Source organism: Aptenodytes forsteri, unplaced genomic scaffold, assembly GCF_000699145.1.
Source record: "Aptenodytes forsteri isolate BGI_AS27 unplaced genomic scaffold, ASM69914v1 Scaffold518, whole genome shotgun sequence".
Lineage (NCBI taxonomy): Eukaryota > Metazoa > Chordata > Aves > Sphenisciformes > Spheniscidae > Aptenodytes > Aptenodytes forsteri.
The window spans coordinates 502,276-515,855 of record NW_008795773.1 but is presented as its reverse complement, the minus strand read 5'-3'; the positions used below and the strand labels follow the sequence as shown (position 1 = coordinate 515,855).

The following is a 13,580-nucleotide window of genomic DNA, read 5'->3' as shown; positions in this document are numbered from 1 at the left end:
CGGTACCCACGGCTCCTGCCCGTTCACTGCCTGTGCAGGATGCTGGTGGGGTGAGCTGGATTTCCATAGTAAAAGGTCCAGCCATGGTATCAAGGAACAAACTCCCTTTGTTTACAGAACAAGCGCGAGCAAACTGCAGGGCTCTTATTGATGAACTCAGGCAATGGAGAGTTGTTAGACTCATCTCCTGAATTGTCCATGCACAACCCACAGGCTTCTAGCAGAGTGACTGAGTCACTGAGTCGCTGAGTGACTCAATATATCCAAGCTCTTAAGCTTATCCACCAACTCCTGACCTGAGACTTTTCTGCTAGTGTCACATCAGGAGAGGGAAGATTCTGGAGCACTGTGTCAGAAACCAGCCACCCATCTTCATGCATCAACCACCACTACTTTCTCCACCAGCTCTTGCTCTTCCCCCCGACTATCGCATTGCACCTTCTGCAGAATGGAGCTCAGAAAGGCAGGCTGAGAATGGGAAAGAAAAGGTGAACTTATGGCTCAAGGTGCAGTTCCAATGTGCTGGATGGAGATGCAGTGGACTCATGTGGAAACAGCAGCCCTGCTAAGTACACAACCTGAAGGAAATCATAGTTGCAATTGCAGATCACCCCCGCAGAGCCAATACAGGTCTGTCCTCTAGTGACCACTCTCCAGCACTTCATCCACATTAGTGCTGAGATGATTGAAGCAATGGCAATTCCACTACTTCCACGAATCTAAAACCTGCATTGACACTCCCTCCTACGGAGCTGGGAGACTGTAGTTTAAGCAACACTGCCCAACGCTTTGTTACAGAGCTCTTAGCAACACAAGAGCTCGTCATTTCCTCCAGACCCTGCTCTACGCTCACAGCGCTTTGATCTTCCTCAGAAGTGTCTCATCAAATGGCGGTATGAGCTGAGTAGCTGGTTGCTCTTTCCTCTGTTGCTCACTCACCTGGTTCCTGATCTGCCTGTGCATAAGATCCTTCTTCACTTGGAGAGCTTCAAAGGCAGCTTTCTGCATCTCAATCTAAGGGACAGGCAAAATCTTGCTTAGTGAGGTTGCTGATGCAGCTGCAAATGGACTAAGAAACCCTGTTACCTTGCAGTGACTCCTGTACAAGCACCTGAGCAATGCTTACTCTGGGCAACAGTGTCCTGATTACACCATGACTTAGATCCCACAGTCCCAAAAGGTAAAACCCACTTCACAGACAGACACAGAAGTTATATTCGTGTTCTTCAAACACACATTTTGAATGCTCTGTATGAACCCCACCTCTCATTTTCAGCACCACTGAGCACACAGGCTGTGCAACAGGGCATGGCTGCCCAGCACTTCTGAAAAATGAGCTGCAGAGGTCTCAGGTTCAAAATGAGGTATTCAAAAGGAGCAGAGGCTTTGAAAATGCTTCCTGTAGGCAGCTTGCCCCAAGTCACCCAGGAAACCTGCCAAAAAAACAGGACTTCTGTCTCAAAATCCTCTCTATTAATCACCAGACCAGTTTTGCTTCCCATGGTCTGTGCTGCCGTCATTTCTGAAAATTTGCTGCCTAGTTAAAAAAAAAATACATTTTTCTTTCAACCACCCAAGTCAGTTTGTTAGAATACCAGAGATTCTCAAAGTTTAGCACGTAGTGTTAAATAAAATAACTTTTGCATGCAGCCCAGCCCAGCCACCGTTGCTCCTGTGCTCCCGTGATCCACTCTCAATCCTGCTTTCGCGTGCAGTTGCTTTCCCTTGATCCCCCTGCAAGCGGTTTGCTCCCTTGCCTACCTGCTGCAAGATCTGACTAACAGCTTTGTTCTGATCCAGCTGTTGCCAAGCCAGGATTTGCTGGAACTTCTGATCCATCTCAGCTAGGCTGCAAGGAGATGGATTTGCCATGGAGTTACTGCTGGGTCTGAGACTCTTGGTGCAAACAAGAGGAAAAGCAGGCAACAGGGAATCCAGGAATGGAGAAATTTGTTACTGAACAAGGGTGAAGAGCCATGGCGCTGCACAGCTGAAGGCTGACAGATTTAAAACCTCCTTCCCTACAACCAAACCAAACCTGCACCACAGACCAAGCCAGAGCAGAAGCACCGCTGCCTGCATGTGCACAGCATGAAGTCCAAACAGGGGCTGCTGCTGCCCCAGCAAGCTGCTCAGGTGACGAATTTGCACGTTGGTGTTCTGCACTGGAAAGGGTGTGCTGATGAAGGAGACCCAGACCATGTGGCCATATATTGCCTGCACTTGCAGGCAGGACCGTGTCTGCCCACTGCCCTCTGTCGGGCAGGTCACTGGCACACAAGGTTGTTTCTGTTCATTGCCAGACGCTGCCAGATTAAAATTTCTCACCTTCTCGTAAATAGAGCGAGCCAGAATGCTCTCTGTACCTATAGCAACGCAACAAGTCCTACGCATATACAAACAGCATCCTTGAGACAACCCCGGGAGGTGAGGAAAGGAGTTCTGTGCTAGAGTTTGACACCGAACTGGCTAACAAAACAGGAAGAAGACCAGTCTAATTTCATCTTCCACATTTAGCAGAATGTATAAAGTAAAATAAACAGTGTAAAAAAGTGATAGTTCATCCAAAGTCTGATTAACATGCATATTCTTGTGGTTAGAAGGTGGTTCATTTAATTAAGTTTGACAGTTTCTTTAAATTGCATTGTGACCAGCTCTTACACAGCTGTCCTGCTGCACTCCAGCGGCTGCAGGAGTTCCTGGGTGTATATATTGGAATTACACCAGGGACTGCTGGAAAGAAAGGGACTTCACAACAGTACCACCAGCCCCAGACATCTCCCACTGTACCTGGAGCAGGCCTGGTTGACCAGGTCTTGCCGATGAGACTCGTAGGTCATTTGGATGAGCTTGTTCTTGTAGCTCTCGGCCAGCATTTGTTGCATGGCAGCTAGGAGACAGAAGTGCTGTCAGTCTGCGTCAGGAGCGGGTGTCTAGAACAGGCGCTCATCTACCACTGCTGCTACAATCACTCGCAATTAACAGTGCCTGCTCTCTCATTTCCAACCTGTCCTTGCTTTTTCCATTTCATTCATTTCAGAGCAGACTCATTCAGCTGCAAGAATCGTAGCTATTTATTGGGAAACTAGCTGACCAAACTCCACTCTGCCTGTGCTTGCATCTTTTCAGTGCTCGGAGAAGCCCAGTCACTGCCTGCCGACCCTGCAGCTCTGCCCATCCCACTGCGAGTAACCCCTCCTTGGGGTGACAACACACACACCATTTCCCTTGCAACCCCGGTAGATCTGTTCATGGTCACCATGAGTAGAAAAGGCTCCCTAACACCATTCTTGTTTACCATACACCTCCTGCCTCATGAACCTGATCAGTTAACATCTGTTTGGTACCTCTGAAATACGAAGCACTTTGTGTGCTTATATCCAGTCTCACAAACTCCTTGTGTGACATGCTGTAGCTACACAAGGAGCACAGCTTGCACCTCAAGGAGAACCGGCAGTGAGCTGCAGGTGGAAGCAGTGGATCGGCTATGGCACACGTGCAATGCTACCCCCTGCAGCTCTGCCCCACTGCACCAAGCAACACAGCAAGAATGTGTGTGTGACAGAGCATCTCCCCGAGGTTGTCACCTAATCAGCGCATCTCCAGAGGAACCAGGTCTTTCTTGCACCTTACCACCCCAAAGAGTTGTCTGGACTTACAGGCCACTTCCCTTCTGCGTAGATGTTCCGTCTCCTCCTGTGTTATTGCCATCAGCTGTTCCATCCTTATTCTGCCGAACAAACAAGAAGAATTCCTTCAAACAAGCACTATCTCACTTCTCCTCCACCCACCCAGCTCAGAGCTTAAAGGCTGGGCAGATTCACCCTGCCACCTGCTCAGGAAAGCCATGTGCTTATCAGAGACACAAAATTCTCAGTGATTTCTTGGTAAGGAACCTCTAAGTCTATAGGAGACAACATAAATTTTGCTCAGAACCATGGGGACAATTGCTTCTTAGACTGGAAAGCTGATCTTTCTGAGAAACAGAACACCTATGCAACATGCATACACTCTCCCCAAACACGGTGCCAGTCTCTTTTTTTGCTTTCCTTTCTCTTGAGGCTTGACGAGCACTTTAAAGCTGACCTAAGTGAGCAGTGCCACTGAAAGCTGAAGCCTGGCCTCCGTTCCCACCTCCCCTGTCCTTGTCCCAGCACAAACACACACACCACCACTTAACAGATCAGGAACTGGTGGGGCTGGAAAACTATCTGACATACAAAGGGATTATTTTCAGCCAGGTCAGTGTCCCCATCCAGTTTACTGTACCACAGCACAAACAGTTGGCTGAAGGGAGGTGGAAGCATATAGGCAGGGGAGAGTTGGGGACAACCACTTTTGGTGGCAAAGCTAGCTCAGAGTGTTGGCTGAACAGCAGCATTGCTTTCAACGTATTCCTCCCAGCCTGTACACATTACTGGACTATCTTCATAAATGCCTTGCTTTCCAACAGATGTAGGATTTCTGTTGGTCCTTGACAGTGGAATACAGGGTTTTGTTCCCAAAGTCCTTAGCTAGGACCATTCAGAGATGAAAAAGAGGTAAAATCACCATCCCATTGGGTTTGCCAGACTGGGTAAGACCAGGCACATCCAGTCCAGTGTCTTGCCTCCAACAGTGACTGGAACCTGCTGCAGGGATGAGATTAACCTCCCCTGACTTAAGGTGGATTCAGACTGGTGGCTCCAAAAGGAAGGTCCCAGCCCTCTTCCCAGCTTCTTGCCCCTTTTCTAGAAAAGCTTATTTCAAGGAGACTCACCTATCATTCTCCAAGGATTTCAGAATGTCTGAACTTTGGTTTTGCCTAAAAAAAGATAAAACAAGGTTTTCATCAAGCTGAGCAGGACATCCTACTCCCCCAGAGGGCAGAAAATTGCTTTGGTTCTCATGCACAGAAGAGCAGCTTTAAGCAGGCTGGTAACCTTGCGTCAGCACCAGCCCAGCAGGACATCCAGCAGATCTAGGCAGCGGTACCTTCAAATACTTCCAAATATGCACCTTCCATGAGGAATTCAAATTTTTTCCACAGCACTGCAAAACTCTAACAGCACACATATGTGTGAAACACAATTTTTTAAGGTGTCAAATTCCAATTCCTTTAAATGGGACTTTGGCAGTTCAACAGCTATGGCACCACCTACAGACATTGATCCTGACCAGTTCTGTAACACTCAGAAAGGGCAAAATGAACCGCTCAGAATGGGACAAAATAACGTGAGCCCCTGAGGGACAGAGATCACTGCAAGACACCCTGGGACCCTACCTCTGGTTGTCCTCTAGCAGCTTCTGGATACGGCTGGCAATGCCTTGCTCCGCTTGCTTCAACTGCTGCAGCAGCTTCAGGCGCTCCTCCTCCAAATAGCGCTGGTGCTTTGTCAGACCCTCCTCCAGCTTCATTTGGTCCTAGGCCAAAGCAAGAGAGAACCAAAGGAGAAAGTGGTCAGTTTAGGAAAGGCAGTGTCTTGTACGGGGCCTGCCCAGAGGAGACCTACCTCTCTCACTGCCTGCAGTATCTCATCCTTCTGACTGTTGATCTGCTGAACAAGCAGAGCATGTTCTCTTTGCCCCATGTTCAGGCGCTGCTCAAATTCCAGCTTCTCCTGCATTTTTTTTTCCTGAGAGGAGCAAGAAGAAAGATGAATGCCAGAAATCAGTAGAGTGCTGGCTCTGCTCCTTCCCAAGCAAGAACAAGTTCTGGCAAAAATGTAAAACGAGGCACGGTAACCCCCTTGACTACAAGAAAGCAAGCCAAATTGCAAACAGGAGGCTTGACTAGGGGATGGAAATAGTCTCTCCTTAGGAACCCAAAAATTGTGAAGCAGAAGCTGCTACTCTCTTTATGACAGTCTCCAAACTCCCCACAATTCATTTCAAAGTCACGAAGCCGAAGTCCATGGGCATCAACCCATACAACTGAAACAGCCAATACAAACACCTGGAGGGAAGCCCAAAATTAAGGTCATGTTCGATTCCAGATGGCAAGGGGAATCCCTTGTCTGAAGACAACATAGTGAAGGCAGCAGCCAGCTACGAGCAGCTCTAGCCAAGGGGAGAGGTGAACGGCATGACAGGAGCTTCTGATTATTTCAAAGTGAGCCTTGGACGGGGGAAGAGACAAAGACCAGTGAAATAAAAAGAAGAGCAAACTAAAAATGCAGCCAGGTGAGGGGAATGGAGGACAGAAACAAGGAACGCTAGGAGAGAGCCAGAATGGTGGCACTATGAGCCAAAGGGCCAAGGTAGGAGTCACGGAGGGGCTGGAGTTCGGGGCAGGGATGTACTGAGCAGTCTGTGCATGGACTGCTCACACATGTCTGCCCACCTCATGTGAAAAACAAACTGAGCTTTCAGCACAGAGAGGCAAGAAAAAAGCCACCTGGTGTGAAAGCCCGCAGATCCAACTCTGCAAACACGGACCGATTTAAACCAGAACTGCTCGCTCACGAGAGAGACTGCAGCTCATCGGCTGTGTGTGTCAGACGAGTCAGCCACAGATTCCCCCACGCTCCCAGTTGTCTTCTACAGTGAGGAGTGAGAAGCTCTGGGGGGGTTTCTGCAAGAACTCAGTTCTCAAAACATTCAGTTTTGGCTGAGAAAACAGATAAAGGGAGGGAAAACAAAAAAAAGTGGAGCTATTCTGCAGACAAAGCATTTGCAGGGGTTCATCCTTACCTTCCTCTTCTCATAATCCAAGAATTTGTTCTGAAAAATAAGCAGTATCAGCAGACATTTACTCCCAGGAGCAATTTTTTGTAGATATTATTAGCCCAGATTATATCTTCCCCTAACTGAGTAAAGACATCAGCCAAAGGCACAAGAAGATTAACATAGCCACAAAGTCCAGTCATTCATGCTTCTCCAGCGTCAAAGAGATTTACTCTGTACTTGCTAAACAGCACAGGAATTAGCACAGCTTATCATAATTATATGCCTAGCCTCACTCTTCCCAGGTGGGGCTGGACATGCCTAGCACTTGACTGGGAATCACAAGGTTCTTCTGCAGTTTGCTGTCCCCCCAAAAAACCACGTGTTACCATGCTGCACACACCGTGTCACATTGTCACCCCTGTCCCTTGACTGCATCATTGCTTTCAAGGATGGCGACAATTCTTCACGATGTGTGTTACCAGCAGTGGTAACACCATCCCCAGCTGTTGGGGAGGAGATGAGCCACCCACGGCTGCAGCGCTATTGCCTGCCTCTGGGCACTGATGCTCTCTTGATCCCAGAAGACACATCTCATGGCGGGGAAGGTGATGAGAGATGCTGTGCTAAGTGCTGTGAGATCCATTGATGGAGCGGAGAGACAAATCCAAAACCCTTTCGCACAATTTCACATGCAGTGGAGCCTCACCTGCCATTTGCTCTCCTCCTCCAAGTACTTATGCACTGCCCTGTCCACCCCATCCACTGATGTTCCTCCTCCATCACTCTCCAGCACGGGGAGCAGATACTGCGAGGGAGGGTAGTACGCAATTCCACACTCTGGAAGGTATCAGACACAAAACAAGAACATTTGGTGCTCAAAGACCTCCTTGGCAGCATGGCTGAGGGCTGGCTGGCGTGTGAGACTGCTTCTAACTGTGCTCCCTCTCCCCACACACAGACGAGTGCCCAAAAGAACTCCTTCAGCTCAGGCAGGCTTAACAACAAGAAGCTCTGAGAGGAGATAGTGCCACCCCATTCCCACCAGGAAGACGATCAAAGCTAACCTGCTCAGAGAGAAAGGCTTCCTTCACACGGGTACAGGCATGTTGACTTCTGCAGGGCTGCAAATGTTACTGCCCATATTAAAGTAAGTTCTGACTGTCCTTTTATTTCAGGGATTAGCAAAATGTCTGGCAAGGCACTTCCCCTGCATAAAACCTCTTGCAAACCTTCCTGTCTGTATTAAACTCACAGTTTACAAACTCACAGTACATTATCTTTGTCCTCTGAGTCTTCCATCTGGTTTCATCTTTCCCAGACCATGGGTCTGCAGCCCCCAAGTCCTTTCTCATAGCAAATGAGGGTAGAAGGGACCTCGAGTGACTACTGAGTCTATCTTCTTGTCCCAAGGCAGCTATACCTGGACAATGCCTAATCCTGCCACTTGAGAAAATACAAACGAGAAAACAAAATCACAGGAAGATGCAATGACTTCTTACGGTCACTCAGTCTCTGACTCAGCTATTCTGGTGTTTTAACGAAACCGTTATAAATTTCAGTGTGACAGTAAGAAGCAAGTCTCAAGGAAGGACTCCTGTTTTGCTGTCTGCCAGCAAAGACACATAACTCACTGACTAGCCTGCCACGTGTGCAGAGCATCAGAAACCACCCCAAGCAGAGCCAACCCGATGTTTGTCCTTCATTATTGCAATCTTTGAAGACGCCACAGCACCTAATGAGAGCACAGCGCGGTCCCCCAAGTTCTCACTGCCACCCACAGACTCTTCTTGCTTACCTTTGCAGAGGAACTGCTGAATGGACTCTGTACCTGCACTGCAAATATCAGGTGATGGGTAGGTCATGGAAGAAGCATCCAAGGTCAGCGTCTCCAAAAGAGAACACACAGAGCTGCAGGTTATTCTGGTTGCCCAGACAGAGTCCACCCGCAGTTATCCTTGCAGCTCCCCAAATTTTCACTTATGGAGTGATAATTTCATGTTACCCTAAATTCTGACATAAATACGAGTTTGTATTGAATTTCTGCTGGGTGTTTGCCACCTTTCAGAGGTGACCCCACCGTCTCTTGGGAGCTTCTGAGCTGGTCCTTCAGTGGAACATCTCCCTCCTGCAGACACGTCTACTTTGTATTTAAGCACAAGGGGGCACAGCACTTCTCAATTACAGAAATTTTCTACTAGTTTCTGTATGCTGGAGCCCTTAAGCATGATGCATGGGAGGGACGGTGATACAAAGGACATGGAGAGAAGAGGGGTACCAGTAAGAACAAGTGGAAGGACTGCTTGCTGTTTTGTCCTACGGTGGCCACCAAAAAGACCTAATGTTGCCTCCTGTAGAGAAGGGCTTAGCAGGAAGGCCCAGAAAGAACCACTTTATCAAGCACAGGGGAGCAAGCTGCACAGACCCCTCATCTCAGAGCCTGCCCACAAGAGAAGTGAAGCCTAATGTGTGTTTGAGACAGGAGAGCGTTTATTCGCATCCTCCACGCTGGTGTCTGAGTCAGCCCTGTTGCCTGACATTTGCACAGTTTAGTACTGACAAGTTTGGCAGCCAGAAGGTAACACATCCATAAAAATCTTGATGCTTGTCCCATTTTGAATGTGCACTCCAGGGAGCCAGAAACATACGGAGGCTGACAATGAGTCAGAGATCTGTCACGGCAACGGAGGCAAAAACCTCATCAGAAATATCCCATCTGCTCATTTAGAATCAGCCTTGGTGGAAAGCGGCTGAGTCAACCTGAGCCCACAGGCACGGTTCGTACTCTCAGAGAGACAGCCCTGGCAGAAAATACCTGGGGGTTCACTCCCTGTGGATTATTTTTGTCATGATTAAGCCATGGCAAAAAGTGATCAGAAAAGATCAAAGCAGGAAGGGTACGCAAAAGCTATTTTGGACACCATGAACCGCATGTAGCCTTGTTACAATCCCCCACAGCGGGTCCTGCCCAAGCCCTAAAAATTCACTTTCTATGCTAAATTTATTATCATATTGAGCAAGTAGGAAGGGAAGGAGCCTGCAGCCTGCGAAGGGGAGGAACAGACACGGTTGGCTGGGTGCGTACCTCCAGCGTGTGGATGTGAGCCAGCACCCGCGGCAGTTCTTGCAGCATGTTTTCACTGATATCCAGAGTGCGCAAACTCCGCAAGCCGCTCACAGTAGCAGGCAGCTCCTTCAGCTTGTTACCTAGAGAGAGAGAAAAGCCATTTAGTACCATGTAACCTTTCCAAAGCAGGACCCAGCAAGTTCATCTGTTGGAACACCAAACCATAAACATAACGCATGACTCATTTTCTATACTCTACTACAGGGACGGGACTGTCATGGGTCACACGAGGACTCCAAAGACTGCCATTGCCAACCAAGGCAAATGGGGATTAACATCTACTTGCACACAGCCCAAGTGCACAGGTCCATAACAAGAGTTTTCTTCCCTTCGGTGCAAGTACCAGAAATGGGAGAAAGGGGACTGAGTGTGGGACTGCACACCTAGGGTCAGAGGCCAGGTGCTGCAGACAGATATGGCAATGAACTGAGCTGCACTGCCAAGTTCCTCGCCCTCCGTTTTCTTCCCTGTTTCAGCAACAGCTCCCTCTAACAAAGTCTCCTTTTTCTCCCAAATTTATGGCACTGTGTATCTGGCCCAGGAGTCTTGAAAAGAGGTATGGTTGTGACCTGTGTGTTAGGGCTGTGCAAACCTGGTGAGGTTACACTGGCTCCCAGGACCGAGCTCCGGGTGTCGGTGGACTTGCTCTGTAACTCAATTTATCCAGGCTGACTGCTCTGCTTGCTTTACTGAACTGCTTCTGCCAAAGACCTACTATTTTCCTTACACTTGAATCTGCATAGACAGATTTCTTAGGTTGGTCTAAATCATTATCCAGAGGGGGACAAACCCTGGCCTGGGACTCCTGTTGCAGGGCACACACAGCGCTCCCAGCTCGAGGTGGGTCTCACGCTCCCGGAGGAAGACGTGTGCCCCCAAGCCCTCTCGGCACTCCTCGCCACCGGAATGAGGCAGCTCGGACTCTCAAATGCTGGCCACGTGCAGGCACACAAATAAGCTTTCAGCTGTTGAGATCAGGCACGATGACCCAACAACCTCTCCTTTGAGAAAAGGCAATGGGCTGAATGAAAACATCATATGGACCAAGTTTGACCCATTTTCTCCTTAGATGATTTCTCCTGCCTTGCCAACTATTTGAATTCAAATCTTTCCTGTGTTCTTCCTTAGCATTCATAGTGTAAACCACTCGGTGCTTGCTTTGGTTGAAAGGAATAATTACTAATGCAGCCCAACACGACCCAGATAATAACTGGTGCTTTGCCCAGAGCACCGACAAGAAACATGTGCCATACCTTTCACATTGAGCATCTGGAGCTGGGCAAGGTCTCCTACAGATTGTGGAAGACATTTTAAAAGATTCCTTTCAAGGTTTAGGACCTGAAGTATTAACAGAAAAGATATTAAAGATATTCTTTATACAAGTCTCAGGTCTTCTACACATCTATGCTGTTGGGACTACTTTCAGGCCCAGAAGGACAACTTGAAATTGGTTTTAGACAATACTTCCTGGGTTAAAAAAGAAAAATCAATTTCCAGAAGCCCTGGATACAGGGTACATCTAGCTACCACATGCAGTGAGAAACCCTATTCACAACCAACAGCAGCAGTAGGTGCTGAACCCAGATGCATGAACCGGGAAGCAGAGTGTCCTCTCCTCCAGAGCAGCGCTCCCCCAACCCGCTCGCACAGGGGAGCGGTGACTGAACCTAAAGCTGCACCCCCAGCAGAGGGGACCCTCAGCATGCACTACGACACGCTGTACTGAGTTCTCAACGTAATCACACCAGGGAGAATGGTAAAATCTGAATATTTGGGGAAATCAATGGGAATGGAAGCTCCAGCTCTACTTGCTTACAGCACTTGCTTGGCAGTGTGAGCCATTTAGACTGACAGCCCTTGCGCTAAGCTGGGACTATATAAAGCAGCATGCCTACTCCTCTCCTACTCTTCTCCTGCTCTCCCTTTCCAACAAGCCAGTTCAACAGCAACAGTCAAGTCAATGAGATAGATCTGACATTCTGAGGACGATCATTTAAGTTGTGATTAATTATAAAACAAATAGCAGTAACCCCGTATTTGTGCTGTCCTGTAACATGCCCTTTACAGACACTTGGGACGCAGCTGCAAATCTTTTACCTGAAGAGATGTCAGCTGACCAATATCAGCAGGAATCGATGCCAGCTGGTTGTCGTGCAGGTCTAGAACCTGGAAGAGTAGATGATTTCACCAAACAAGGTTGGGAAAAAAAAGTCACGTGCAACAATGAAAGGTCATGAATTATCTAGCAATGAAAATTACTTCCCTTTCAACGGGGTTTCGAAAAGTGGCTTAAGTTTTCAAGGAGACATAGGCACTTAACTCTTGCAGGTCTTTTGAAAACCCCAGCCTCTATACACCGATAAACAAACAGAAGACTAAGGAGAACGGTGACACCAAAGGAGCTCTTCCACCAAACTGCATGAGCCAACTGGATAAATCGTCTCCATGGAGCCAGCCTGGCACAAAAAGACGTTTTCTGTAGCATCAGTGAGCTGAACTGCTCCATGGAAGCTGAACTGCTCCAACACCAGTGCTGGCACAGGGAGAGGGCAGGACTATGCCTAGGAGACCTCCCTCTATGGGGAGAAGTGAGCTGCTGGCGTGACTCTGCCTCTCGCGGAACCAGAACATGAGGGTGGTGGAGCTGAAAGCCCTCAGCATTTATATGACAGGTACGGTGATACAACCCCATCACACATGGTCACCCATCACCAGTTTCATCCACATTCAAATGACCCACCGGTGTAGGAGAGAGATGATCCACCCCACAACACACTCAGCCTTTCTGCTGAGACTGACCACCACCGTGAGAGGCTGTTGAGGGGAAAGGTGTGGGATTGTGAAGAGGATAAATGAGTCCTGAGACTGATTATGATTTTATACAAACCACTCAGTGACCGCTACCTGTCTACCTGGGAGGTAAACCTAGGAAAGGCAGGTTTCACATCTCGTTACTGATTCTTGGTGATGACAGTCGGACAGAAGGGATTTATTTGGGCTCGTGTGTTTTAATGCAGCTAGAATGCAAAGCAAATAGGCTGCAGATTAACTGTTAAGAATCACAATTACCTTCACAGTTATGAGACTCAGAAGGCTGCAGGACTTTGGAACTAAAGATGTCAGATTATTCGTATGAAGAATCAGCACCTGAGGAGGAAAAATCCCATTGAAACATGAACACAAGAGATACTGCTGTCTAGAACAAGCACATTTGTTGAGACTTAATTGTATAAGAGCTCAGTATCTTATTCAGTATCATATAAAATATTAAAATAGTAAATGGATTTTCACAGAAGGTCAAACATTTAACATGAGATCTAAACAACACGGGAAGGGCTACAGATGTCGTCTATCTGGACCTCTGTAAGGCCTCTGACAGGGTCCCCCACAACATCCTTCTCTCTATACTGGAGAGGTATGGATTTGATGGGTGGACTGTCCGGTGGGTGAGGAATCGGTTAGATGGTCACATCCAGAGGATAGTGGTCAAGGGCTCAATGTCCAGATGGAGATTGGTGACGAGTGGCGTCCCGCAGGGGTCCGTATTGGGACCGGTACTGTTTAATAGCTTCATCAGTGGCATAGACAGTGGGATCGAGTGCACCTTCAGCGAGTTTGCAGATGACACCAAGCTGAGTGGTGCGGTCGACACGCCAGAGGGACGGGATGCCATCCAGAGGGACCTGGACAAGCTGGAGAAGTGGGCCCGTGTGAACCTCATGAGGTTTAACAAGGCCAAGTGCAAGGTCCTGCACCTGGGTCGGGGCAACCCCCGGTATCAATCCAGGCTGGGGGATGAAGGGATTGA

The 13,580-nt window shown here is 48.3% G+C and overlaps 1 protein-coding gene across 2 annotated transcripts in view; it reads right to left on the bottom strand.

The window, feature by feature from the left end:
• Window positions 1-13,580, bottom strand: part of LRSAM1 (leucine rich repeat and sterile alpha motif containing 1) — a 25,159-nt gene that overhangs the window by 6,854 nt on the left and 4,725 nt on the right. The window contains exons 4-17 of one of the 2 annotated variants that reach the window (XM_009283610.2): window positions 12,842-12,919; window positions 11,870-11,938; window positions 11,026-11,110; window positions 9,731-9,852; window positions 8,444-8,534; window positions 7,355-7,485; window positions 6,673-6,702; window positions 5,493-5,615; window positions 5,264-5,403; window positions 4,760-4,804; window positions 3,660-3,730; window positions 2,791-2,890; window positions 1,762-1,849; window positions 940-1,014 (exon numbers count right to left, since the gene is read on the bottom strand). In XM_009283610.2, coding sequence (XP_009281885.1) covers window positions 940-1,014; window positions 1,762-1,849; window positions 2,791-2,890; window positions 3,660-3,730; window positions 4,760-4,804; window positions 5,264-5,403; window positions 5,493-5,615; window positions 6,673-6,702; window positions 7,355-7,485; window positions 8,444-8,534; window positions 9,731-9,852; window positions 11,026-11,110; window positions 11,870-11,938; window positions 12,842-12,919 — 1,248 coding nt within the window. Of the gene's footprint in view, window positions 1-939; window positions 1,015-1,761; window positions 1,850-2,790; window positions 2,891-3,659; window positions 3,731-4,759; window positions 4,805-5,263; window positions 5,404-5,492; window positions 5,616-6,672; window positions 6,703-7,354; window positions 7,486-8,443; window positions 8,535-9,730; window positions 9,853-11,025; window positions 11,111-11,869; window positions 11,939-12,841; window positions 12,920-13,580 lie in introns of those variants that run through there. The other variant, XM_009283611.2, reaches the window with a different exon arrangement.